Source organism: Oncorhynchus mykiss, chromosome 17 (genome assembly GCF_013265735.2).
Source record: "Oncorhynchus mykiss isolate Arlee chromosome 17, USDA_OmykA_1.1, whole genome shotgun sequence".
In the NCBI taxonomy this organism is placed as follows: Eukaryota; Metazoa; Chordata; class Actinopteri; order Salmoniformes; family Salmonidae; genus Oncorhynchus; species Oncorhynchus mykiss.
Genome location: NC_048581.1, coordinates 74,349,009 through 74,376,775, shown reverse-complemented (window position 1 = coordinate 74,376,775; position 27,767 = coordinate 74,349,009). Strand labels below are relative to the sequence as shown.

The following is a 27,767-nucleotide window of genomic DNA, read 5'->3' as shown; positions in this document are numbered from 1 at the left end:
GATGCAATTTGAAAGGATCGTTACTGAGGCAAATCTCCACTTAGTGCACTACCACACTGCATCTTCTGTCAAATGAGTGTATGTGTGTGTGTGTGTGTGTACAATATACTCTTACATGTGCTGCGAGGCATTCTGGAAGGCAGTGCTGTACTGTGGTGCTGAGTCCTCCGGCCCATGGGGGGCAGCGTGGCTCAGGACCATCATCACTGGTCGGTGGGGGTACATCCTCTTGGACGAGCGGAAGTAGTTGATGCTGTCATTGGTGATGATGTCTGTGAGATAGTCCTGTGGAAGCAAGAATCACCTGACCATGAGGACTGTAATATTACTTCCTCCCCGAAGGGGAAAGATGAATGTGAATAGAGAAATGGAGCTTGTTATAACAGCTTCCTTATAACAATATTTAAATTCAGAATAATCTGTTTACTATACTGTCTTATAACAGTATTATAATCATGAAATTGGATGATTAAATTATGATCTGAGTAGGTTACTCCAATGTGTGACTGAAAACTGAAACAGGATGAAACCTTTGGATATTGGCTGCCATGCTTCTCCCGCACGCTGTTCCTGCACAGAGTGTAGTTGTAGAAGCGAGAGTTCTTCACCAGTGCTACCCACTCCCTCCAGCCAGGGGGCACATAGGAGCCGTTGTACTCATTCAGGTACTTCCCAAATAACGCTAGGACATGGGGAGGGGGGGGGGGGGGGGGGGGGGGGGGGTGATAAGTACAAAGTGATTCTCTATGCAATAACATGTGTGTGTGTGCGTGCACAGCTCACACTCACCCGTCCTGTACCCTGAGTTGTTAAGGTGCACAGCGAAGGTGTGAGGCTCATGGTGGGCCTGCCAGGAGGGTGAGGAACAGTTCTCGTTGTTAGTGAAGGTGTGGTGGTTGTGAACGTACTTCCCTGTCAGAATAGAGGAGCGTGACGGGCAGCACATGGGAGTGGTGGAGAAGGCATTAGAGAAATGGGTGCCTCCCTGCTCCATGATACGCCGTGTCTTATTCATGGCCTGCATTGAGCCTGGAGGAGAAAGAGAGGGGGAAGAGGAGATTGAGGGGAAGAGAGGCAAAAGGATGGATGGGGGTGAGGGAGGCGAGAGAGGAAGAGAGAGAGAGAGTGAACAGTTTTTATTGGGTCAAAGGGCAATACAATCATAAAAATAAAATACAATATTACACTTTCCCCCCTTCCCACACCACCTATTCCTCTGGCAGCCCCACCCTATCCTCAACCTTGGACAACCCATAATATATAAAAATATATATATACAAATAAATAAAAATAAAAATAATAATTATTATTTATTTTTTAAACACGCCCTACACTAGAATATACACAGCAAAGTAATTTGCAAAAAAAAAACACTATCAAGTAAGCATTTTACATCACACACCCACATCATATCCAACAGTTTAGAGATTTCGGAAACAGCTACTTTCCATGTTCCAAAGTGCTAGGACTGTCTTTATTCATACAGGCAGTGGATAAATTCCAACGTAATTACGTTTTGAAAGTATGCTAGCCATTTCCTTATATGAAGGTAATGTGGTGGCAACCAGCGCTGAACACCATGTTTTTCACAGCAGTCAACCCAGACAGCCAAAACTTTTGCTGGTTCTTATTAAGCTGCATACCTGTATCATCGTTAAGCAACAGCAGAATTGGTTCAAGGGGTACAGTTTTATCAACCATGTCAGAGAGAATAGACAACACTTTCCTCCAAAACTCATAAACTTCAGGACAATCCCATATCATATGTTTGTATGTGCCAAGTGTATTGAGGTTACATATGTCACAGTATGGGCTTTGAGCCTGTTTTGCATGAAATCTAACAAGTGGTGTCCAGTATGATCTATGACAAAGTTTAAAATGAGAATTGATGGTTTGGGTTCTTTGATGAGTACTTTGATGAAATATATTCTCCCAGACATTCTCCCAGTCAATAGCCTCATCATCGACAGCCAAATAATTTACCCATGCTTTAACCATTGATAGATCTTTCTGCTTTATTAGTTGAAGATGAGAGTAAATGGCAGACAGAACCTCTGGAAGGGAATGTAAAAATCCACTCTATCACCAGGTGCCTTCCCAAACTTGTACCCCATAGGACCCCATATTCACAATGCTCAGACCTCAGTCTGAGATATAGAACCCCATAGGTACAAAGCGATGTCCGCAGTCTGAGATATAGAACCCCATAGGTACGAAGCGCTGACCGCAGTCTAAGATATAGAACCCCATAGGCAGGAAACGCTGACCGCAGTCTAAGATATAGAACCCCATAGGCAGGAAACGCTGACCGCAGTCTAAGATATAGAAACCCATAGGCAGGAAATGCTGACCGCAGTCTAAGATATAGAACCCCATAGGCACGAATCGCTGACCGCAGTCTGAGATATAGAACCCCATAGGCACGAAGCGCTGACCGCAGTCTAAGATATAGGACCCCATAGGCAGGAAGAGCTGACCACAGTCTAAGATATAAACTCAGCAAAAAAAGAAACGTCCTCTCACTGTCAACTGCGTTTACTTTCAGCAAACTTAATATGTGTAAATATTTGTATGAACATTACAAGATTCAACAACTGAGACATAAACTGAACAAGTTCCACAGACATGTGACTAACAGAAATGGAATAATATGTCCCTGAACAGAGGGGGGGGGGGGGGGGGGTCAAAATCAAAAGTAACTGTCAGTATCTGGTGTGGCCACCAGCTGCATTAAGTACTGTAGTGCATCTCCTCCTCATGGACTGCACCAGATTTATTGCTGTGAGATGTTACCCCACTCTTCCACCAAGGCACAGGCCAACAGGCCTACAAGCCCTCAGTCCAGCCTCTCTCAGCCTATTGCGGACAATCTGAACACTGATGGAGGGATTGTGCGTTCCTGGTGTAACTCGGGCAGTTGTTGTTGCCATCCTGTACCTGTCCTGCAGGTGTGATGTACGGATGTACCGATCCTGGGCAGCTGTCTGTCCTGTCTCCCTGTAGCACTGTCTTAGGTGTCTCACAGTACGGAAATTGCAATTTATTGCCCTGGCCACATCTGCAGTCCTCATGCATCCTTGCAGCATGCCTAAGGCACGTTCACGCAGATGAACAGGGACCCTGAGCATCTTTCTTTTGGTGTTTTTCAGAGTCAGTAGAAAGGCCTCTTTAGTGTGCTAAATTTTCATAACTGTGACCTTAATTGCCTACCGTCTGTAAGCTGTTAGTGTCTTAATGACCGTTCCACAGGTGCATGTTTATTAATTGTTTATGGTTCATTGAACAAGCATGGGAAACAGTGTTTAAACCCTTTACAATGAAGATCTGTGAAGTTATTTGGATTTTTACTAATTATCTTTGAAAGACAGGGTCCTGAAAAATGTCTTTTTTGCTGAGTTTAGAAAGAATGACGACCCTGGCAAATCAAAACAAAGACGGAGTTCCTGAAAACTAAGGAGACCCTTTGCGTTGAATATATCCCCTAGATTATTGACCCCTTTTGCAGACCAGGCTCTAGACTCAAAATGTTTATTGCCGGAAGTAATAGCCTTGTTATGCCATAGAGGTGGATGGAGATGCCATTTCCAGTTACCACCTACACACTTCTCAACCTTCCTAAAATTCTGTATTGTATTAGAAATAATAGGACCAAAATACAACATGCATATCTTATTAGATTTTCCAGAAAATAACACATCCTGCAATCTAATAGCTGAAACACGTTCTTCCTCAATAGTTCTCCAAGAGACTGATGTAGACTGATCACACCATGATCTAAGTGGGCGTAACTGGAAATACTGGTGGTAAATAAAACAATTTGGTAATGTAAGTCCACCATAACACTTCTGTTGTTTTAACACCTCAAACTTAATCTTTCTGTGTTTGCCATTCCAAAGGTATTTATGTATACATTTATCAATCATTCCCCAATGGCCTACGGGTGGAGGGAGTGGGATCGTTATGCTCAGGAATCTAATACATGGCAACACATACATCATAATGGAAGTGACCCCAGTTTGTAAAGAAGCATCCTAGTAAATGTTATCATAATTATATTTCACCAGACCATGCATAGATGTTTGTATACCAATAACCAAATAAATTAACTGTGTTTTTATAGGAATTGTTGAGGGAAGGGAAACTTTCTTGGCTGCTTCATTAAGCAACATTAATGCTGATTTTGTCCAATTTATCTTATACCCGGATGGACAGCAATTTGAATTCTTCAAATATGGATAATAAAGATGAGATTGAATTCTGAATATCTGTCATATATAGGAAAATATTATCCGCATGTGATATGAGAGGAAGATTTAATCAGTATAGGAAAAGCAATTACATTCTGCGTTAGACGTTGTGCTAAAGGTTCTGAGTAACGTTGGGGATAGGCCGTCTCCTTGTCTACATCTCCAAAAAATAGGGAATGGACCTGAGTGTATGACATCACTAGACACCATAGCAACAGGGTTAGAATATAACACACAAACCATATCGGTAAAATTCCTTCCCAAACCAGATTTCTCCAAGACAGCCCACAAGTACTACCATTCAAGCCCGTCAAAAGTCTTCTTGGCATCTAGAGACAGCACAGCACACGGTGTGTCCATGTCACGACTTCAACTGAAGTTTGGTGGTCGACGTCGCCAGTGCCTTCATTTTCCATTTGTTTTGTCTTCATTGTACACACCTGGTTTTCATTCCATAATTATTGTTCCCTATTTAACCCTCTGGTTCCCCCATGGGGAACTCGCCACACATCAGAGATATTGCGATTTTCCGTCATTGCATTCAATGCTAATTGTGCTGGTTGTTGGGAATGTGAAAAAGATTGTGTGAATCTATCAAGCTTGAGATCAAAAACTGCAATCATATCTGCTGTGGCGTACAGCAGGTCAGCCACCAGGGGGAGACTTGTCGAGGCCTGGTGACAGATGGAGTATACATCACAAGGCTGGACGTGCCAGGTCTCAACGGGCTCTCTGCCCAGGACTAATTGGGTCTGATTGGGGAGTTGGTGAGTAATCAAGGGATGATTGCTCACCAGCTGTACAAGCCCCATAACGCTGCCAGAAGGGCAGCACACAGGGAGGACTGGGGGAAGTAAGGTGACTTCCGTGTAGTTGGAGACAGTGCCCGAGCGAAGACGAGGGAGTTGAGTTTGTGTGCCCGACAGACATGGAGCCCAGAAGACGGTATCCCGGAGAGGGTCTCATGGGTGAGACCTATCCTTTTGATTTATTATTTAATAAACACCCTTGAAACCGAGCTAATCTTACTCTGTCCGTGTCTGGTCTGTGTAAACGTCTTGACCAAACCTCCTGGTCTGCCACACTGCCCCTAAAACCAATTCATACTCTGAAAGTGCTAACAATTCTTTGGTAAGCCCAAGGGAAAAGCTGTCCTCAAAAACAGCGGGTTTATAGATAGACACAAATGCTACTCTCTTGCCATATATAGACGTGCTACATTATAATAACTGGACCAAAGCGCAGCGTGATCTGAGTTCCACATCTTTTTAATGAATAAAGTGAAACTCACAGCAAAACAAAACAATAATCTCAAATGAAACGTGAAGCTAATAATAATGCTAACAGGCTACCATAAAATAGTCAAGATCCCACAAAGTACAAAAGGGGAAATGGCTGCCTGAATATGATCCCCAATCAGAGACAACGATAAACAGCTGCCTCTGATTGGGAATCATACCAGGCCAACATAGAATTATAATTACCTACATGACCCACCCTAGTCACACCCCGACCTCACCAACATAGAGAATAACAGGCTCTCTATGGTCAGGGCGTGACAGTACCGCCCCCCAAAGGTGCGGACTCCGACCGCAAAACCTGACCCAATAGGGGAGGGTCCGGGTGGGCATCTACCATTGGGGGCGGCTCTGGTGCGGGGCGTGTCGCTGGATGCTCCGGACCGTGGATCGTCGTCAGAGGAACCAGACAGTGGATCGTTGCCGGAGGAACCAGACCTTGGGTCATCGCTGGAGGCTCCGGACCGTGGATCATCATCAGAGGAACCGGGCCGTAGATTGTCCCCGGGGACTCCGGACCGTAGACCGTCGCCGGAGGCTCCGGACTGTGAAACCTCGCAGGAGGCTCTGGACTGGGAATCCCCGCTGGAGGCTTTTGGACCACAGACCGTCGCTGGAGGCTCTGGACCGCAGACTGTCGCTGGAGGCTCTGGACCGCAGACCGTTGCTGGAGGCCCCGGACTGCAGACCGTCTCAGGAGGTTCCGGACTGTAGACCGTCGTTGGCGGTTCCGGACTGTGGACCGTCGTTGGAGGTTCCGGACTGTGGACCATCGCAGGAAGCTCCGGACTGTGAAACGTCGCCGGAAGCTCTGGACTGGGAACAGTAGCCGGAAGCTTGGTGCATGGGGCCGGCACAGGTGGTGCCGGGCTGATGACACGCACCTCAGGGCGAGTGCGGGGAGGAGGCACAGGCCGTACTGGGATGTGAAGGCGCACTGGAGACCTGGTGCACTGGAGACCTGGTGCGTATAGCCGGCATCAATGGTACCGGAACTTTAACACACTTCCCACAGCGAGTGCGAGGAGCTGGCACAGGACGTACTGGGTTGTGAAGGTGCACTGGAGACCTGGTATGTATAGCCGGCATCAATTGTTCCGGAACTTTAACACACTTCTCAGGACGGGGAGCTGACTCAGGTGGCTGACAACACGTTCCTTTATTCCAAATCCGTGCATCCTCCACCAACTCAACAACTCTCCCATTTCTCTGTCCTCCAAATTCTCCTTCTTCTCCCAGACTGGCTCTGGTTCACTCCTCGGCTTCGCCGACTGCTCCATGTGCCCCCCCCAAATTTTTTATTGGAGTTTCTGTGGCCTTCCTCCCTGACTTTGTCGCGCTGTCCCTCCTTTGCTGCTTCCGCCTGCTTCCACGGAAGGCTCTTCGCTCCTGCCACTATGTCGTCCCAAGTCCAGGATGTTCTCTCCCTAATCTTGTCCAACGACCAGGATGCCATTACCTCCCGGGCACGCTGCTTGGTCCGTTGTTGGTGGGATCTTCTGTCACAAACGTTATAATAACTGGACCAAAGCACAGCGTGATCTGGGTTCCACATCTTTTTAATTAATAAAGTGAAACTCACAGAAAAACAATAATCTCAAACGAAACGTGACGCTAATAATAGTGCTACCAGGCTACCATCCATAGTCAAGATCCCACAAAGCACAAAAGGGAAAAATATGTGTCACGTTCTGACCTTTATTTCCTTTGTTTTGTCGTTATTTAGTATGGTCAGGGCGTGAGTTGGGGTGGGCAGTCTATGTTTGTTTTTCTATGATTTGGGGATTTCTATGTTTCGGCCTAGTATGGTTCTCAATCAGAGGCAGGTGTCATTAGTTAGGTAGCCTGGGTTTCACTGTTTGTTTGTGGGTGATTGTCTATGTTAGTTGCTTGTGTCAGCACAGTTCTCATTATAGCTTCACGGTCGTTATTAGTTTATTGTTTAGTATAGTTCGTATTCAGTGTTCAGTGCTTTCTTTAATTAAAAACTTCATCATGAACACATTTAATTAAAAACTTCATCATGAACACATACCACGCTGCATTTTGGTCCGTTCCTTACGACGATCGTGACAATATGATCCCCAATCAGAGACAATAATAAACAGCTGCCTCTGATTGTGAATCATACCAGGCCAACATAGATATATAATTAATTACCTAGATGACCCACCCTAGTCACACCCCGACCTAACCAACATAGAGAAAAACAGGCTCTCTATGGTCAAGGCGTGACACCTGAAGTGTCCTTGCTAGTCTTTTCAATAACTAAAGTTAAATTCCTTTTAATCAAAATAACCAAGCCTTTGGACTTAGAGGCTCCACTAGTGGAAGCAGAAATGTTATAAGAGTAAATGTTTTCTGTGATGTGTCCCCCATTTTAATTCATGTGTACTAAAGACTTTTCAGGCTGATGCCGATTATTTAGTGAAACAGATGCTCAAACATAAATTCCTGGTTTTCAATGGAGGTTTTCTCACCAATCAGAGTGGGACAAGGGGTGTCAGCGAGGCCATTATACTGGCACTCCAGACCAATATGCAGTTTAAAGGCTAAAACGGGTAGGGAGATGGCCAGGGTTTGGCACTCAGACAATGGATACCATAGGCCACTCACTCCATGGCAATAATGGAGTTGGCCATGGGGTGCTTGACTTTGAGTGGGCAAATGGAGAATGCATGCGCACACACACATACACACACACACACACACACACACACACACACACACACACACACACACACACACACACACACACACACACACACACACACACACACACACACACACACACACACACACGTCCTGCTGTGTCTTACCCAGTTCAATGTCCTGGTCATCGGTGAGGATGATGATTATGTTGGGTCGGACGTTGTTGCGTGCTTGACGGTCCCTCTGCAGACGGGTGCGGTGGCGCTGACCAGAGAACAAGGACGAGCCCTGGGCCAAGGAGACCACCCACAGGAGGAGGAGAAGGAGTCCCCATCCTGCCATGGCTCTACCCTGTGTTCTTCACCTCTTTTTCACTGTAGCACGGGGCACTCTGCTGCTGCTGCAGCTCCCTCACTCCACCTGACAGACACAGAGATGAGACCAGACCGAAACATTACGTAACATACAAATTGCTACAATCTGCTAGCTATGCTATGACAATTACAAAACATGTAATATTGACAAGTGAGAAACTCTGTGATGTATAGTCATCAGGAGTATCTCTTGGTCTCTCACTCTCTCTCTCTCCCTCCCTCTCTCTTTATCTCTCAACTATCTCTCTCACACACACTCTCACGCACTATACTCTCTCTCTCTCACACACAAAAGCAGAGGCATTACTGGGTGCTCTTCCATACAATGACCTGTTCAGGCTCCCCTCGTTAGAGCGGTGCATTAGAGCGGTGCATTAGAGTGGTGTCATTGCCACAGTGTAATAATCTCTGCTTATAAACACATGGCTGCCAGTCTGGAGCTAATGGGCCTGGGCCTGAGCCAGGGGCCCGGGGCCAACGCTCCCTCACCAACCAGACAGAGCAGGGGGAATGTAGCGGGGCAGAGGTGAAGGAGAAGAAAGAGTTTAAAGACTGGATGAGGAGACAGAGATTATTTGGCGGCAGGTAGCCTAGTGGTTAGAGCGTTGGACAAGTAACCTAAAGGTTGCAAGATTAAATCCCCGAGCTGACAAGGTAAAAAATCAGTCGTTCTGCCCCTGAACAAGGCAGTTAACCCACTGTTCCTAGGCCGTCATTGAAAATAAGAATGAAAACATGTAAAAGTGTGTATTGAACAGTCAAATAACAAAGTGCTCATGAGATTGATTCCAGATAACGTAGACTTGGTGTTGTATTTTCTCATTATCTGATTTATTAACTTTGTTAGTACAATTTCCTCTAAATGATAGCTTCATGCGTAATTTGCTAAATGTATACTTGTTTCATGCTGACTTGATAATATAAGTACACCTCTGATTTATTACAAATGAAACCCCCATAGAGTTTGTCATGGAAACTGTTAATTACATATACAGTGCTTTCAGAAAGTATTCATACCCCATTACTTATTCCATATTATGTTGTGTTACAGCCTGAATTCAAAATGGATTCGATTTTTTCTCTCTCTCACCTATCTACACACAATACCCCATAATGACAAAATTAAAACATGTTTAGAAATGTTTGCAAATGTTTTGAAAATGAATTACAGAAATATCTCATTTTCATAAGTATTTACACCCCTAACTCAATACTTTGTAGAAGCACCTTTGACTGTGACTACAGCTTTGAGTCGTACTAGATATGTCTGTAGTTCGGCTTTGTACATCTGGACTTCGGGATTTTTTCCCATTCCTCCTTGAAGATTTTCTCAAACTCTATTAAGTTAGATGAGGAGAGGTGGTGAACAGCAATCTTCAAGTTTTTCCATTGACTTTCTATGGGATTCAAGTCTGAGCTCTTAGCTGAGCCACTCAATGACTTTCACATTCTTGTTCTGAAGCCATTCCAATGTTGCTATTTCTGTGTGCTTGAGGTCATTGTCCTGTTGGAACGCAAATCTTCGCCCCCAGTCTAAGATCATTCTTACTCTGAAACATGTTCTCATCAAGGATTGCCTGTATTTGGCTCCATTCGTTGTTCCCTCTATCCTTACCAGTCTCCAAGTCCCTGCTGTTGTAAAGCATCCCCATAGCATGATGTTGTCACCTCCATGCTTCACGGTAGGGATAGTGTTAGATGGGTGAAGAGCTGTGTCTGGTTTTCTCCAGACATAGCGCTTTGCATTCAGGCCAAAAATGATAAGACCAAAGAATCTTTTGCCTTCTGCTCTCAGAGTCTTTTACGTGCCTTTTTGCAAACTCCAGGCGTGCTGTTGTAACGGGTGGGAAATGGCTAGCCTGTTAGAGGTGTGCGCGCTAGTGACATTTCAATCGGTGGCATCAATCACTCTGAAAACTTGAACTAGTTGTTTCCCCTACTCCATAAGGGTTGAGGGTTTTGTGGAGAGATACAGTGCATTTGGAAAGTATTCAGACCCCTTGACTTTCTCCAAAAAATGTTTACGTTACAGCCTTATTCTAAAATGTATTACAAATAAAAAACTGAAATACCTTATTTACGTAAGTATTCAGACCTTTTGCCGGGAAACTCGAAGTTGAGCTCAGGTGCATCCTGTTTCCAGTGGTCATCCTTGAGATGTTTCTAAAACTTGATTGGAGTCCTCCTGTGGCAAATTCGACTGGACATGATTTGGAAAGGCACACACTTGTCTATATAAGGGCCCACAGTTGACATGTCACAGAAAAAAACAAGCCATGAGGTCAAAGGAATTGTCTGTAGAATTCAGAGACAGGATTGTGTCAAGGCACAGATCTGGGGAAGGGTACCAAAACATTTCTGCAACATTGAAGGTCCCCAAGAACCCAGTGGCCTCCATCATTCTTAAACGGAAGAAATTTGGAACCACCAAGACTCTTCCTAGAGCTGGCCACCTGGCAAAACTGAGCAATTGGGGGAGAAGTGCCTTGGTCAGGGAGGTGACCAAGAACCCGATGGTCACTCTGCGAGAGCTCCAGTGTTCCTCTGTGGAGATAGGAGAACCTTTTAGAAGTACAGCCATCTCTGCAGCACTCCACTAATTAGGCCATTATGGTAGAGTGGCCAGGCGGAAGCCACTCCTCAGTAAAAGGCACATGACAGCCCGCAGTTTGCCAAAAGGACTCTCAGACCATGAGAAATAAGATTCTCTGGTCTGATGAAACCAAGATTGAACTCTTTGGCCTGAATGTCAAGTGTCACGTCTGGAGGAAACCTGGCACCATCCCTACGGGGATGCATGGTGGTGGCAGCATCATGCTGTGGGAATGTTTTTGAGCGACAGGGACTGGGAGACTAGTCAGGATCGAGGCAAAGATGAAGGAAGATAATTTATGAAAACCTGCTCCAAAGCGCCCAGGACCTCAGACTGGAGCGAAGGTTCAATTTCCAACAGGACAGCGACCCTGCACACACAGCCAAGACAACGTAGGAGTGGCTTCAGGACAAGTAAAAGATGGCGCCAAAGAACATGGCTGACGTTTTACATTCTCCCAACCAATCGGGGTGTGACTAGGGTGGGTCATCTAGGTAATTGTGCAATTTTTTACATTTGTGTCTCTTATGACCGAAAATAACTTCTGGACATCAGAAAAACGATTACTCACCGCGGACAGAAATAAACTTTTTCCTTTAACGAGTCCGACGAGAAGGATATCCTGCTTTCACTGGAACAGGCCCAGATCCACACATTTTGCATGAAGAAAAGACACCGGAAAAGGGGACGCAGATCGGGGATCCTTCTGAGAATCCGGAGGCGAGCGAATAAACTCTCAATGCCTTCCATTTCCCTTCCTAACGTGCAATCTTTAGAAAATAAAATTGATGACCTACTATTAAGATTATCCTACCAACGGGACAATAAAATCTGTAACATCTTATGTTTCACCGAGACGTTGCTGAATAAAGAAACGGACAATATAGAGCTGGTGGGATTTTCCATGCACCTACAGAACAGAGACGCTACCTCTGGTAAGACGAGGGGGGGGGGGGGGGGGGGGTGTCTTTTTGTCAATAACAGCTGGTGCGCGATGTCTAGTATTAAAGAAGTATTGCTCGAGGTATTGCTCGCCTGAGGTAGAGTACCTTATGATAAACTGTCGACAACACCATCTCCCAAGAGACTTCTTTCTCATCTGTATTATTCGTAACCATCTATTTACCACCACAAAGCGAAGCCGGCACTAAGATCGCTCTCAACCAACTCTATAAGTCCAAAAGCAAACAAGAAAATGCTCACCAGAAGCGGCACTCCTAGTGGCCATGGACTTTAATGCAGGCAAACTTAAATCAGTTTTACAACATTTTTACCAGCATGTCACATGTGCAACCAGGGGAAAAAAAATCCTAGACCACCTTTACTCCACACACAGAGATGCATACAAAGCTCTCCCCTGCCCTCCATTTGGCAAATCTGACCATAATTCTATCCTCCTGATTCCTGCTTACAAGCAAAAACTAAAGCAGGAAGTACCAGTGACTCGCTCAATACGGAAGTGGTCAGATGACACGGATGCTACACTACAGGACTGTTTTGCTAGCACAGACTGCAATATGTTCCGGGATTCATCCAATGGTATTGAGGAATACGCCACCTCAGTCATCGGCTTCATCAATAAGTGCATCGATTTTGTTTTATTTTGTGTATGTGTGAGTTAAGTTTTGTTTTGTCCTCTAAATTGGCCATCCCATTCAACAGTACAATGAATGTCATTGTTAGTATTGCTGTCTTTTTTGTTTGATTTTTTATTGTAAAATAATAAACATATTATAAAAAAAAAAAAGTTTTTTTAAAAAGACATTGTCCCCACAGTGACGTACATATCCCAACCAGAAGCCATGGATTACAGGCAACATCCTCATCGAACTAAAGGCTAGAGCTGCCACTTTCAAGGAGTGGGAGACTAATCCGGACTCTTGTAAGAAATGCCGCTATGCCTTCAGACGAACCATCAAACAAGAAAAGCCTCAATACAAGATTAAGATTGAATCCTACTACACCGGCTCTGACACGCATTGGATATGGCAGGGCTCGAAAACTATTACGGACTACAAAGGGACACACAGACGCGAGCTGCCCAGTGCCACAAGCCTACCAGATGAGCAAAATGCATTTTATGCTCACTTCGAGGCAAGCAACACTGAAGTATGCATGAGAGCACCAGCTGTTCTGGATGACTGTGTGATAACGTTCTCGGTAGCCGATGTGAACAAAACCTTCAAACAGGCCAACATTCACAAAGCCGCTGGGCCAGATGGATTACCAGGATGTAGACTCAAAGCATGCGCGGACCAACTGTCAAGTGTCTCCACTGATATTTTCAACCTCTCCCTGACCGAGTCTGTAATACCTACTTGTTTCAAGCAGACAACTATAGTCCCTGTGCCCAAGGAAGCGAAGGTAACCTGCCTAAATGATGACCGGCCCGTGGCACTCATGTGAGTAGCCATGGCCAGGTCGCAATTGTAAATGAGAACTTGTTCTCAACTTGCCTACCTGGTTAAATAAAGGTGAAATAAAATCAAATGTGAGTAGCCATGAAGTGCTTTAAAAGGCCACAGATCCACAGATGACGCAATCTCAATCGCACTCCACACCGCCCATTCTCACCTGGACAAAAGGAACAACTATGTGAGAATGCTGTTCATCGACTACAGCTCAGCTTTCAACACCATAGTGCCCACGAAGCTCATCACTAAGCTAAGGACTCTGGGATTAAACACCTCCCTCTGCAACTGGATCCTGGACTTTCTGACGGACTGCCACCAGGTGGTAAGAGTAGGCAACAACACGTCTGCCACGCTGATCCTTAACACTGGGGCCCCTCAGGTGTGTGTACTTAGTCCCCTCCTGTATTCCATGTTCATCCACGACTTCATAGCCAAACACAACTCCAATACCATCATTAAGTTTGCTGACGACAAAACAGGGGTAGGCCTGATCAACGATGAGACGGCCTATATGGAGGAAGACAGAGAATTGGCAGTGGGGTGCCAGGACAACAACCTCTCACTCAATGTGAGCAAGACAAAGGAGCTGATCGTGGACTACATGAAAATGCGGGCCGAACACGCCCCCATTAACATCGACTGGGCTGTAGTGGAGCGGGTCGAGAGTGTCAAATTCCTTGGTGTCTACATTACCAACGAACTATCATGGTCCAAACATACCAAGACAGTTGTGAAGAGGGCATGACAAAACCTTCCCCCCTCAGGAGACTGAAAAGATTTTGCATGGGCCCCCAGATCCTCAAAATGTTCTACAGCTGCACCATCGAGAGCATCCTGACCAGTTGCATCACTGCCTGGTATGGCAACTGCTCGGCATCTGACCGTGAGGTGCTACAGAGGGTAATCCGAACGGCCCAGTATATCACTGGGTCCAAGCTTCCTGCCATCCAGGACCTATATAATAGGCAGTGTCAGAGGAAAGCCCATACAATTGTCAGAGACTCCAGTTACCCAAGTTATAGACTGTTTTCTCTGCTACCGCACAGCAAGCGGTACCGGAGCGCCAAGTCTAGGACCAAAAGGCTCCTCAACAGCTTCTTCCCCCAAGCCATTAACCATTAAATTGTCACTGGACAATTTACATTGACCCCCAGGTTGGGGAGAGGAGAGGGACGAAAGCAGTACTGTTAAACTGCCATGTGCCTTTTTCTCAGGAGTGGCTTCCTTCTGGCCACTCTCCCATAAATTACAGATTGGTGAGGTGTTACAGAGACTGTTGTCTTTCTGGCAGGTTCTCCCATCTCAGCCAAGGAACTCTGTAGTTCTGTCAGAGTGATCATCGGGTTATTCACCTCCCTGACCAAGGCCCTTCTTGTCTGGTTGCTCAGTTTGGTCAGACGGACAGCTCTAGGCAGAGTCTGAGGTGGTTCCATATCTTTTCAATTTCCCAATGATGGAGACCACTGTGCTCTTGGAAACTTTCAACGCCAGAAATGGTTTTCTACCCTTCCCCAGATAATATGCCTAATCACAATTATATCTCAGAGATCTACAGAGAGTTCCTTGGACTTCATGGTATAGTTTCAGCTCTGACAAGCACAGTCAGCTGTGGGACCTTCTATAGACAGGTGTGTTTCTTTCTAAATCATGTCCAAACAATTGATTTGGCCACAGGTGGACTCCAATCATATAGTGACATCTCAAGGATGATCAAAGGAAATCGGATGCAAACATGTTTTCCATATGTCGTATTGTGTGCAGACGGGTGAATTCGCTGAATTCAGGCTGTAACACAACAAAATGTGAAATAATGTTCACAAATACATTTAAAAGAAGTGAAATGTTCTTGCTGAAATTGTTCCTAACAGACTGACATGACCTTGTTTTCAATTCACAGTTTGAAGCAAAGACCTTGCTGAATAGAAAGGTGTTGTGGTGTTTCTTCTCACAGCTTTGAGTATTAGCATTTACTATGACATTGCTGCAACGCCATAACACTGTCTATGAGTCCAGGCTCACTGGTCAAATGTAAAAGAGCATCACAAGGCCTCTTCACAAAAACAATTAACCAACTGACTGAGCGCGTTGACAGGTTTCCATCTATTATAATGGCCTGTGTTTGCTCAGCGTTGTGTGGGTCTACAGGGAGAGCATGTCCCCCAGCATGGAACCTGTATGAACACAAAACAACACACAACCCCAGCCTCCCTCTGCTGCGTGGCAACACACTCAACAATATCAACCTCACAGGGATGCTTTTGAATAGGGGGACAATAGAGCACAGACACGCATGCATGCATGCACTCACTAACACACATGAACGGTCGCACACATACACACACACACATGCATCACGGGGACACACACTTCACTTTAAAACTAAATAACTTACAATTCAAATCAATCAAAGGCTTAGAATGTGGGCTATTAATAACACTATTTCACCACTTCCATCAATCTCAAGAAAGTACTAAACTAACTAAGTCAGTTGGTTATGTTACTATTCCAGAGGAGGAGTGGCTACCTGTTTCTGCCATCCCCCTACCTCATCATAATGTTGATGCCCAGGGATATCCTCATGGAGCACAGACCTCTAAGTGCCAAAATATACCAGTATCCAAGCAGGTCCTTCAGGCGGTGTACCTCCTGATTCCATAACACACTTATCCCCTCTCCATACTAACACTCAAGCTCTCACACACACATATTATGCGCATTCACCACACCCTCTTAGCATGCAAGTATGGACCCACACACATAATTTGCACCCATGCATAACTACACCCAAGCATGCACACACACGCGCGCACACACACACGCACACGCACACGCACACGCACACGCACACACACACACACACACACACACACACACACACACACACACACACACACACACACACACACACACACACACACACACACACACACAGCTGTGTTGTCTGCTTTAATTCCTGCTCCTCTCTTTCTCAGGGCTTTGTTCCCTCTCTGGAGAATGGATGAGGTTCTGACCTGGGGGGTCTCTGCTGTTTTACATTCTCCTCTGCTTCTCTCTTCCTCTTTTTACCCCTCCCGTACCCCTCTCCACCCCTCCCTTTTCCTCGCATCGCTGGCATGTGGTGAAAACTAAAACAACAACAAGGAACACTATACAAAAACTTCATTAAACAGCTCTGTCGCCAAACACCAGAAATGCCTGGCCAACACTGCTGCCAGCCAGGACTTAGTCAATATATAAAGGAATATATGGTTCACTCCTTTCCATTGTGAGTGTTTGTGCTGTATGAAATACTGCAGCAGCAGCATTACAATTTTTGTCCCAACTGCTTACACACAAAATCTTTTCATGTCACACGATTTTTGAAACCTCTCACTCAAAGTGCTAAACTACACACCAAATATCCAAAACCATAAGCTATTTCTCAGCCTTTGACTCAGTTGTCAATTGCATAAAACACTTTTTTCAAAACACTACACACAATTCTCTACCTAAAACACAAAAATCTAACAGGAAGTGACTTGCTTTGCTTTTCTAAACACAACCAATCAAAATGCTACACTTATTCACCAGGTCACACACACACTCCTCACATGTGCAAACACTAATAGCTTAACTGATCACTAACCAATCACTGCTTTACTGTAGTATAGGCCTATAAATAGGTCAAAGGTCAGATGACCTGTTTTGAACAATGGATGCCAACAATGGACAGAGAGCAAGAGGAGTAGGATGGAGAGGAAGAGGAAGAAGAGGACGAGGGCAAAGAAGAGAAGGAAGGAGAGCCACCTCTGATGAGATTAGGGCAACACTGATCATGTGATCAACCACGGTTTGACCATGAGAGAGGCTGGACTGAGAGTCCAGCCCAACTTGAGTCGATTTACAGTGGCGTCCATAATTCGAACCTTCAGAAATGAGAACAGGTATGCAACTATCTAATGACAATTTTAGCATTACAGTAATGTACTGTAAAATACGTATGACTGCATAGTATTGCATAAACATTTGTAACTCTAAGCCATCCATTTACTGCACTGCATTGAATGAATGAGGTTGGTTATCATGCTGTACTACATTTTTTGCCACCCATCCACAATTTGTAGTTTTGTTCCTACCCCCATATTCACCTTTTCTAAATCCCATAGAGGAATTCTTCTCAGCCTGGCGCTGGAAAGTGTATGATCTCCAACCCTATGACCGCATGCCGCTTATCCAGGCAATGGAGGACGCATGTGGGGACATAGAGGTTGCCTTTGTCCAAGGTTGGATACGCCATGCTAGGAGATACTTCCCTCGATGTTTGGCAAGAGAAAACATATCTTGTGATGTGGACGAAGTATTGTGGCCAGACCCAGGCCGGAGAAGAGATGAAGCGTAGCTTAGCACTGGTGACTGTCTTCCCCCTACCAATTCTTGGACCCCACACACACAAGTGTGTTCTTTACTGTATTCTAATGAATATACTTTTGGTTTACATATGTTTATGGTTTTGTTGTATGCTAATGTTTGGCCTAATACATATTTTCTGTTTCTACATTGCATTGGTGTTTACAGTGAACTTGTTACCCCTCTCAGCAGATTTCTTTCACTGTAGAACATTGTATTGAAATGTAGATATAAGCCTATGAAAGACCAAAGAGCTTTAGATTTAGAACAACAGTGTTTACATGGTATATCCAAAAATGTACTATTATGAAAGCAGTGTTTGTCATTTGATGCAAATGCTTCATTCTGACGTGTTCATGGCATTTTGAATGCAGTGTTACATTTTGAAGGAGATGTGAGGCCTTTTGCATTTTGTGTGTGCAGTTTTGGGAATTGTGTGTAGAGTTTTGAAAAAAAGGAGACAGTTTTGAAAACTTGTGTAAGCAGTTGAAAAAAACTGTAATGGTCTCTTTGCTCCTCTTCAGTATGTGTTAAAAAGATTATCAAAGCAACACTGGGTTCTCACGTCAGGGATGCAAACTCTATATTCGCACGGTTTGCAAGAAATGTCCAACAAAATTTTACACGCTGCCTTGATACATCGATAGATAACATGTAAATGTGATCATATAGACGAGGAAAAAACGTGAAAACTGTCCAGTGTTATTCTCCTGAGACCTCAGGGTTTCCCTGATAGGAAGTCAGATTGGATTTAATGCATTTTATCAGTTACATGGACACATTCAGGAGCATTCAAATTCACAAATGTTTTTGTTTGCGCTTTTCCTCCATCTCTCTCTCTCTCTCTCTCTCTCTCTCTCTTCTCTCTCTCTCTCTCTCTTCCCTCTCTCAGTCTCTCTCTCTCAGTCTCTCTCTCTCAGTCTCTCTCTCTCTCAGTCTCTCTCATTCTAACACATGGTGTGATGCTCAAAAAATACATGGAAACAAAAATCTAACATACAGTACTAGAAACATTTTTGACACACCTACTCATTCAAGGGTTTTTCTTTATTTTGTTTTTTTACATTGTATAATAATAGTGATATCATCTAAACTATGAAATAACAAATATGGAATCATGTAGTAACCAAAAAAAGTGGGTTTTGAGATGTTATATTTGAGATTCTTCAAAGTAGCCACCCTTTGCCATGATGACAGATTTGCAGACTCTTGGCATTCACCTGGAATGCTTTTTAAACAGTCTTGAAGGAATTCCCACATGTACTGAACACTTGTTGGCTGCTTTTCCTTCACTCTGCGGTCCAACTCATCCCAAACCATCTCAATTGGGTTGAGGTCGGGTGACTGCAGAGGCCAGGTCATCTGATCCAGCACTTCATCACTCTCCTTCTTGGTCAAATAGCCCTTACACAGCCTGGAGGTGTGTTGGGTCATTGTCCTGTTGAAAAACAAATGATAGCACCACTAAGCGCAAACCAGATTGGATGGCGTATCGCTGCAGAATGCTGTGGTAGCCATGCTTGTTAAGTGTGCCTTGAATTAAAAATAAATCACTGACAGTGTCAACAGAAAAGCACCCACACACCATCACACCTCCTCCTCTATGCTTCATGGTGGGAACCACACATGCGGAGATCATCCGTTTACCTACTCTGCGTCTCACAAAGACACGGTGGTTGGAACCAAACATTTCAAAATCAGACTTATCAGACTGAAGGACAGATTTCCACTGGTCTAATGTCCATTGCTCATGTTTCTTGGCCCAGGCAAGTGTCATCTTCTTATTGGTGTCCTTTAGTGGTGGTTCTTTGTAGCAATTTGACCTTGAAGGCCTGATTTACATAGTCTCTTCTGAACAGTTGATGTTGAGATGTGTCTGTTACTTGAACTCTGTGAAGCATTTTTTTGGGCTGCAATTTCTGAGGCTGCTAACTCTAATGAACGTATCCTCTGCAACAGAGGTAACTCTGGGTTTTCCTTTCCTGTGACGGTCCTCATGAGAGCCAGTTTCATCATAGTGCTTGATTGTTTTTGCGACTGCACTTGAAGAAACTTTCAAAGTTCTTGACCTTTTCCTCATTGGCTGACCTTCATGTCTTAAAGTAATGATGGACTGTAGTTTCTCTTAACTTATTTGAGCTGTTCTTCCCATAATATGGACTTAGTCTTTTACCAAATAGGGCTATATTCTGTATTTAACCTTTATTTAACTAGGCAAGTCAGTTCAGAACAAATTCTTATTTACAATGACAGCCTACACCGGCCAAACACAGATGATGCTGGGCCAATTGTGCGCCATCCTATGGGACTCCCAACTACGTCCGGTTGTGATACAGCCTGGATTCAAACCAGGATGTCTGTAGTGACGCCTCAAACACTGAGATGCAGTGCCTTAGACCGCTGAGCCACTCGGGAGCCACTGTATACCACCCCTACCTTGTCACAACACAACTGATTGGCTCAAACGCATTAAGAAGGGAAGAAATTCCTCAAATGAACTTTTCACAAGCACATCTCTTAATTGAAATGCATTCCAGGTAGTTGAGAGGATGTCAAGAGTGTGCAAAGTAGTTTTGATGTCTTCACTATTATTCTGTAATTTAGAAAATAGTAAAAATAAAGAAAAACCCTTTAATGAGTAGGTGTGTCCAAACTTTGGACTGGTACTGTATATGGGCAATTACTCAAAACAGTTAGCACTGCTACACAAAAAACAGCAGAAATAACAACTCCTAAATAAACAAGAGCCATACAGTTTGTTTTTCTACTGAATGTGTGTCAACAAAAACATTCCCTTTAGCGTAAATGCATTGAGTTGAGTAATGGTAGGTTTTTCATAATGCATACATAGGAATATTCACACAGTGCTTTTGTGTAAATACTGATTATTTAAATTTAAACCATGCTGATACAAAAGGCAGAATGTTGAAGGCAGAATATTGCTCAGATCAGTTCTTTTACACTAAATGAAAGGCCCTACCACAGTGCTGATACTGCTGAATGAGACAGAATCATAGCAGAAGTTTTCAATTTACAGTTTTTCTCAATTACTAAAACACTAAAACCCATTGACTGAACAAAGTTCTCAGTTGCCTGGACTCATTTAGCTAATTATTCAGTCTGTTGTCAATACCTTAAACCACTTCACATGGTAAAACACAATTTACAGATTTCACTTAGACTTTTCAGCAAAACTCTAAACACATTCTCATTCTCAAAACACATTCTGCACTCTAATGCACATGTCATCCATACCGGTAAACACAAGTGACAACAATCAAATACAAATAGAGAACACATGTCATTGATTAAACACAACCACTCAAAATTGATTTAACCTGTTTGAAATGATGTGACTCAACCAATATAAGCCAGTGCAGAGAGCAAACAGGTTGTTGAAGGTGGGAAGGAGAAAGTCTGAGAATGGATGCTGTAGTACAGTGCATTGTAGGCTGTATACTGTACAATGGAGAAATTGTGTTGCCCTGAACATTGTGCTTTCCATTTATTACAGTTTTTCTCAGTCGCTTTGGTGCATTTCTTAGATCAAAAGTGCAATTCTTGATACTACTTGTACAAATTCCAAAATCATCTAGTCACTTGTGCACATCATTAAAGCAATTTCTTATTCCTTTGAACAAATTGCAATTGATAATGTACAAGCGTCAGCTTTTTTCCACATTATCAATTGCTCATGTCATGTTGATCAAAATATAGTAGATGGTTCTCTGTTGAATAGTCTTACCACTCAAAACATCTAGGCATTAGTTCCTTGCATAAGCCATTACATGCACATTTTCTGAACTTTTTGTCATAAACTGTCAAGCATAGTTTTACACATTTCTATTAGACCTTTTGTACAAAAACGTGAATTGATGAATCGTGCAGGTGAAATGGACCCTCACTCATGAAGGAATGTAAAGTGTTAGTTCAACCAACAATCAACCAGTTGTCTACATTGCTCAAAGGTGCATCTCATGAAGAATCAATTGGCAAGCATATATAGACAGACCACAACACAGAGTTGCAATTTTCCAATAATGGATGGACCAGGAAACGAACAGGGTCAACAGCCAAGAGGAGGAAGAAGAGGAGCAAGGATGCGTGGTGTAAGGCAAAACAGAGGAAGAGGCAGAAGAGGACATAGGTGCATATCTGATGACATAAGGGCCACTATTGTAGACCATGTTGTCAATCATGGCCTTACAATGGCTGAGGCGGGTCGAAGGGTGCAGCCGAATATTGGGAGATCGTTCAAACGTTTCGAAGAGAGAACAGGTATGTCCACCAATGTACAGTGCACTGTTACTGTATATAAGCAGTATACTGCATACTTCCTACAATGCTTCATATGACAGTAGTCCACTTGTATTTCACAGCATACAGAAATATACTCTATACAGATACATACTGCACCTTACATGCACCCACCTGTATGTGTTACAGTAAAATGTGTGTTCGCATAGTTTTTGTCTATGTGAAAGAGTGCGATGCATCACTGCATTTTTCCCCACATAGGACTGCAAGATTACCTCAAACTGGTGGCAGGGGACACCTTTTCACACCTCAACAGGAGGAGGCTATTTGCACCATGGTCCGAGCAAACAATGCCATGAGACTCAGGGAAATACAAAGGACCATTATAGAAGACAACAATGTCTTTGAAAACATCCATACGGTTAGCATCTCAACCATCGACAGGGTGCTGCATAGAAACCAGATGAGTATGAAACAGCTGTACTGTGTACCATTCCAAAGCAATGAGGACAGAGTTAAGGAGCTACGGTACCAGTATGTACAGGTAAAACATATATCTATGTAACTACTTTACAGCAACATTTTATACATAGTACAGTAAGCATAAACTGCACACATTTCCATTGCTGTGGAAGGAACACGCAATATATGTACATTTTATGTCACTCTTCCTTACCAAAACAAATTCAACTGTGTGTTCTGGGATATAGCGTATAATGGAGTTGGAATCAAGTGAACCCTCTCACAACTTTGTATACGTGGATGAGGCTGGCTTCAACCTGACCAAATGCAGAAGGCGGGGTCGGAATATCATCGGTCACAGAGCTACTGTGGATTTGCCAGGCCAATGGGGAGGAAATATCACCATGTGTGCTGCTATTTCGGAGCATGGTGTCCTAACCCATATCCCCCTTATAGGGCCATACAACACCCAGCATCTACTCAACTTTTTAGAGACTCTCTACAGGGCTCTCATCCCTGATGATGAGAGGGGTCTGTTTAGAGAGGATTTGCCAAAGTATGTGGTCATTTGTGATAATGTGAGTTTCCATCGATCAAACATCATAAGGCAATGGTTTGTGACCCACCCGAGGATGCTCATAGAATTCCTCCCACCTTATTCATCATTCCTTAACCCAATTGAGGAGTTATTTTCAGCATGGAGGTGGAAGGTGTACAATCTTCAGCCACACACACAGATGACCCTGCTGGCTGCAATGGATGCAGCATGTGAGGACATCACAGTAGACACCTGCAGAGGATGGATAAGGCATTCCAAAAGATTCTTTCCACGTTGCATTGGAAGGGAATATATCCAGTGTGATGTGGATGAGAATATGTGGGCCGACAGACAGGAACGTCTGGATGTGTAGAGACAGCACAACAGTGCTGCGGGCAAAGTTGTGCCTTAGGGGTGATTTCCTGTGTTTCTTTCTAATTTAGTTTTTTTTCCTTTGTGCCCCTTGGGTTGTCCAGTCTCTTTCAATCAATAACCCACATACAGTAATATGTAAATAGTACTATTGAAATTGATATATACCATAGAAGTGCAGCCTTGTGCATTTTCAATACAGTAAATGTCATCCAAACTGTAGCCTAAGTTTACATCAGGTAATACTGTCAAAGTACACAGTTACATTGACAACATGCCTAAACATTTTGACGACCTTGTTCGTGAACAATGACTCAATGACTTATCATTCTGATGACACTGACATGATCAGTGGCATGAATATTTACTTTGAGAGATGTACTAATGATTTTTAGTGACTGACTAGCTTTAAATCAAATTTTATTTGTCACATACACATGGTTAGCAGATGTTAATGCGAGTGTAGCGAAATGCTTTAGAAACATATCTATTGTATATTGCAGTTTGTACAAATTGTTCTGAGAAGTGCACTTATTATTTTGCACATGTTAGGGATGATGTGAAAAATGCACCAAAGCGACTGAGAAAAACTGTAACAGTACTGACTGCTCAATAGATTTTGACTGGTTGCAGGTTCATATCAACAACGAACAAGAATTACAGAATCACAGAGACAAAGGACAAGTTCGTGAGATGCAGGGTACAGTACTGTAAAAATAGGGGTACAAGGAGGAGGAAGAGCAAAAAACAAAATTGCAAAGAGCAAAGCAGTGTAGTGATTTCTGATCAATTTTGAGCTACTATGATAGAACATGTTTTCGTTCATCAAAAGACAATGACGGAAAAATGTGAATATTTTTTTAGATTGAAAATGTACTCCTCCCTGAGAATTGTATGTTTTGAACAATGTGTTTTCTATTTTTCTGTGTATTGTTTACTGACTGCTTGAGAGTGTATATCATTTTGATCACATTGTTTATGATTTGAAAGCAGTGTTTGATTTTGAACACAGGTATAACTGTTTTGAGGCGAATGTTTCATTTTGCAAGAGGAGTCAGAGGTTATGTAAATAGTGCTTGAAGATGAGGTTTTGTGTTTAATGTTTTCAGGAAATGGAGCAAGGTTTCAGAAATTGTGTTTTAGCAATTGAGAAAAACTGTAAACAGAAGCACAAACCACAACATGAGTAAATGTGAATCTGAGTAGAACAGTGAGAGAGAGAGTGAGAGAGAGAAAGAGAGAGAGAGAGAGGAGTAAGAGAGAGAAAGAGAGAGAAAGAGAGAGAGTGAGAGAGAAAGAGAGAGAGAGAAAGAAAGAGAGTTAGAGAGACAAAGAGGGAAAGAGAGCGAACACAGCATATTTTTGTAAGCCTGATTGACGATCAATTACCATTATCCAAAGGTATATCAATGCGGTCTGTATCTTGGTTAAAAGTGCTGCACAGGAATCTGTTACACACTGAAATCCTCCTCATGTAAAGTGACCATTGGAAATTTGAATGTTGAAGCTCTACTTCACCATTGGATTAAATGTCAATGATGGCTGTATCTTCCATGGATACAAATTAATTATAAATGTCATGACAACAGAGCTGTGCCACACTATAGGCTGTTGTGGTAAAACATAGGTGAGTGTAGGGGCCAAATGCTTTCCTCAGAGGAGAGAGAGACAGACACATTTTAGCAAGTAGAACAAAAACATCAATGCATAATATAAATCTCCAAAATATTTAGCAGTGGAGTTAATGCAGTTTTCTCATGAATAAAATATGTTTGGTTGTTCATTGAGCACCATCTCATGCATGCAAGCAATGCCCCAGGAAGAGTGGGCGAAAAAATTGAGAATATGAGAAAATGCAGAGAACCAAACTGGTATTACATATTAAAGAAGGATGAATGATTCCATCCGTACATTTCTCATATTTTAATCAGCTCCCTGACTCATAATGCCAATGAAATATGGAAGAGCCCAGAAGCATAAACCAGACTGAGTCTGGCTCAACCAATGTTCCAACTGGGAAAGGGCGTGAAAGAGACGGAGAGAGAGGGAAAGAGAGCAAAAGTGTGAGAAAGAGAGAAAGGGAAAGAAAGAGAGATAATCTTCTCCAGGTTCTGATGTTCTGTCTGTTCGACGAGTCTCTCCCCCTCCGGCCAGAACAGTGCATTGTTAGAACACTGTACTATAGCCATACTATGACATTGGAAATGTCTCTATTCCTCTGAAACGTTTGTGAGTGTAATGTTTACTGTTCATTTTGATTATTTATTTTACTTCTGTTTATTATCTATTTCACGTGATTTGGCAATGTAAACAGGTGTTTACCATGCCAATAAATCCCTTTGAATTGAACTAAATTGAGAGAGAGAGAATTGAATTGAGAGAGAGAGAGAGAGAGAGAGAGAGAGAGGGAGAGAGAGTCGAATTAAACAGAACAATTCACTATCCATTTCACATTCGTGACACTCAATTTCTACACTCATCCACATCACACCAAACGAACGAAACACCTACAGTAAGAAGGTGAAACACACATTCCAGCCCATCCAACTACCTCATCCCCATACTGTTATTTATTTTGTGTATTTATTTTGCTCCTTTGCAGTATCCCAGTATCTCTACTTGCACATTCATCTTCTGCACATCTATCACTACAGTGTGTAATTGCTATATTGTAATTATTTTGCCACTATGGCCAATTTATTGCCTTACCTCCCATATCCTACCTCATTTGCACACACTGTATGTAGACTTTTCTATTGTATTATTGACTGTATGTTTGTTTATTCCATGTGTAACTCTGTGTTGTTGTTTGTGTCGCACTGCTTTGCTTTGTCTTGGCCAGGTCGCAGTTGTAAATGAGAACTTGTTCTCAACTAGCCTACCTGGTTAAATAAAGGTGAAATATATATATATATTTAAATAAATGAATGCAGGTGGTTGGTAACACTATCAACTAGATTCCTTTGGTTATATTTGAGCCTGACAAGGCTTTGAGAGTGTGTGACTTTGTTCCCATTGGACAGAATGTGCCAGCTCTCCAAGGACCCTTGAATTTACCAACAAAAGTTGGTATTCAGATGCAAATTCTGCAATGACATGCCTCTATGTTAGAGGGGAGAGAGTATATTTGGAGGATGATTGGTGTGTGTTGGGGGAGGGGTAGAGATTGGGATGGTGAATACTGTATATAACTGGAATCCCCCTTTTCACAATAATACTACATAGTTGTAGCGATTACTTTTCATAATCTATTCTCCACTTACACATCTATGCATTACAGTTTTTTTTGCAATCGCTAGGACCCATTTCTCAATACTTAGGTCACTTTTCGCACAGTTCTCCTAACCAACTTTCAACATGGCACAGCAGTTAATTTCACATCAAAAATGCACTAAAACTACCAAAACACTTCATATGTCTCAAATCAACTCATTCTTCCATAACACTAGCAAAGGTTGTCACCCAACAAGCACACTTTGTCACTCATGAAACAATGACCTAAAAAACATTAACATGACCTAAAAAACATGAAACATTAACAATGTTTTCTTTTGTCAAATATCTTTACAAAACAAGAATGACACCTCTCTACAGTTTAGAATTCACTGCAGTTTATATTACAGGAATGAATCAGATGATGCAATATGCTTCAATATGTTTTATGTCATTTTTTGACATTGACTGATTCCAAAATACAATAATTTGTGTGTACGCCATCTACCGATACAGATACAGTAGCAATGCCCGTCAACCCTGTCTTCTGCATTTGGCACATCGCATCTTATGTCATCTTGTGCAATACACATAGGAAAGAATAATTTGGCTTGCCAGGTCCATCCCTGGCAATCTTCTGCAAATATGTCCAGGCATCCAGCATTCATTGCATCCAGGAGTGACATTTGATCATGTGGATGGTGGTCATAAACCTTCCACCTCCATGAGGAAATAATTATTCTATGGGGTTGAGGAGAGGAGAGTAAGGTGGGGGGAAAAGTGACACCATCCTGGGATGGGCTGTAAACCACTCTGTGACTGCACGGGAGTGGTGCAATTCCACATTGTCCCATACAATTACAAACGTTGGCCAATTTCACCTGACTGCAACCCTTTCCTCACCTGGCACAACCCTTCCATAGAGGTCATCCAGGAATGAAATGAGACGTTCGGTGTGTAT

At 43.1% G+C, this 27,767-nt stretch overlaps 1 protein-coding gene across 4 annotated transcripts in view; it reads right to left on the bottom strand.

Moving 5' to 3' along the window:
• The window catches only part of LOC110493251 (extracellular sulfatase Sulf-2), a 73,971-nt gene that overhangs the window by 10,386 nt on the left and 35,818 nt on the right, over positions 1-27,767 (bottom strand). For all 4 annotated transcript variants that reach the window (XM_036950620.1, XM_036950617.1, XM_036950618.1 and 1 more), the window contains 4 exons: positions 8,365-8,617; positions 790-1,029; positions 531-682; positions 116-285 (listed from right to left, as the gene is read on the bottom strand). In XM_036950620.1, coding sequence (XP_036806515.1) covers positions 116-285; positions 531-682; positions 790-1,029; positions 8,365-8,539 — 737 coding nt within the window. In that variant the 5' untranslated portion in view covers positions 8,540-8,617. The remainder of the gene's footprint in view (positions 1-115; positions 286-530; positions 683-789; positions 1,030-8,364; positions 8,618-27,767) is intronic.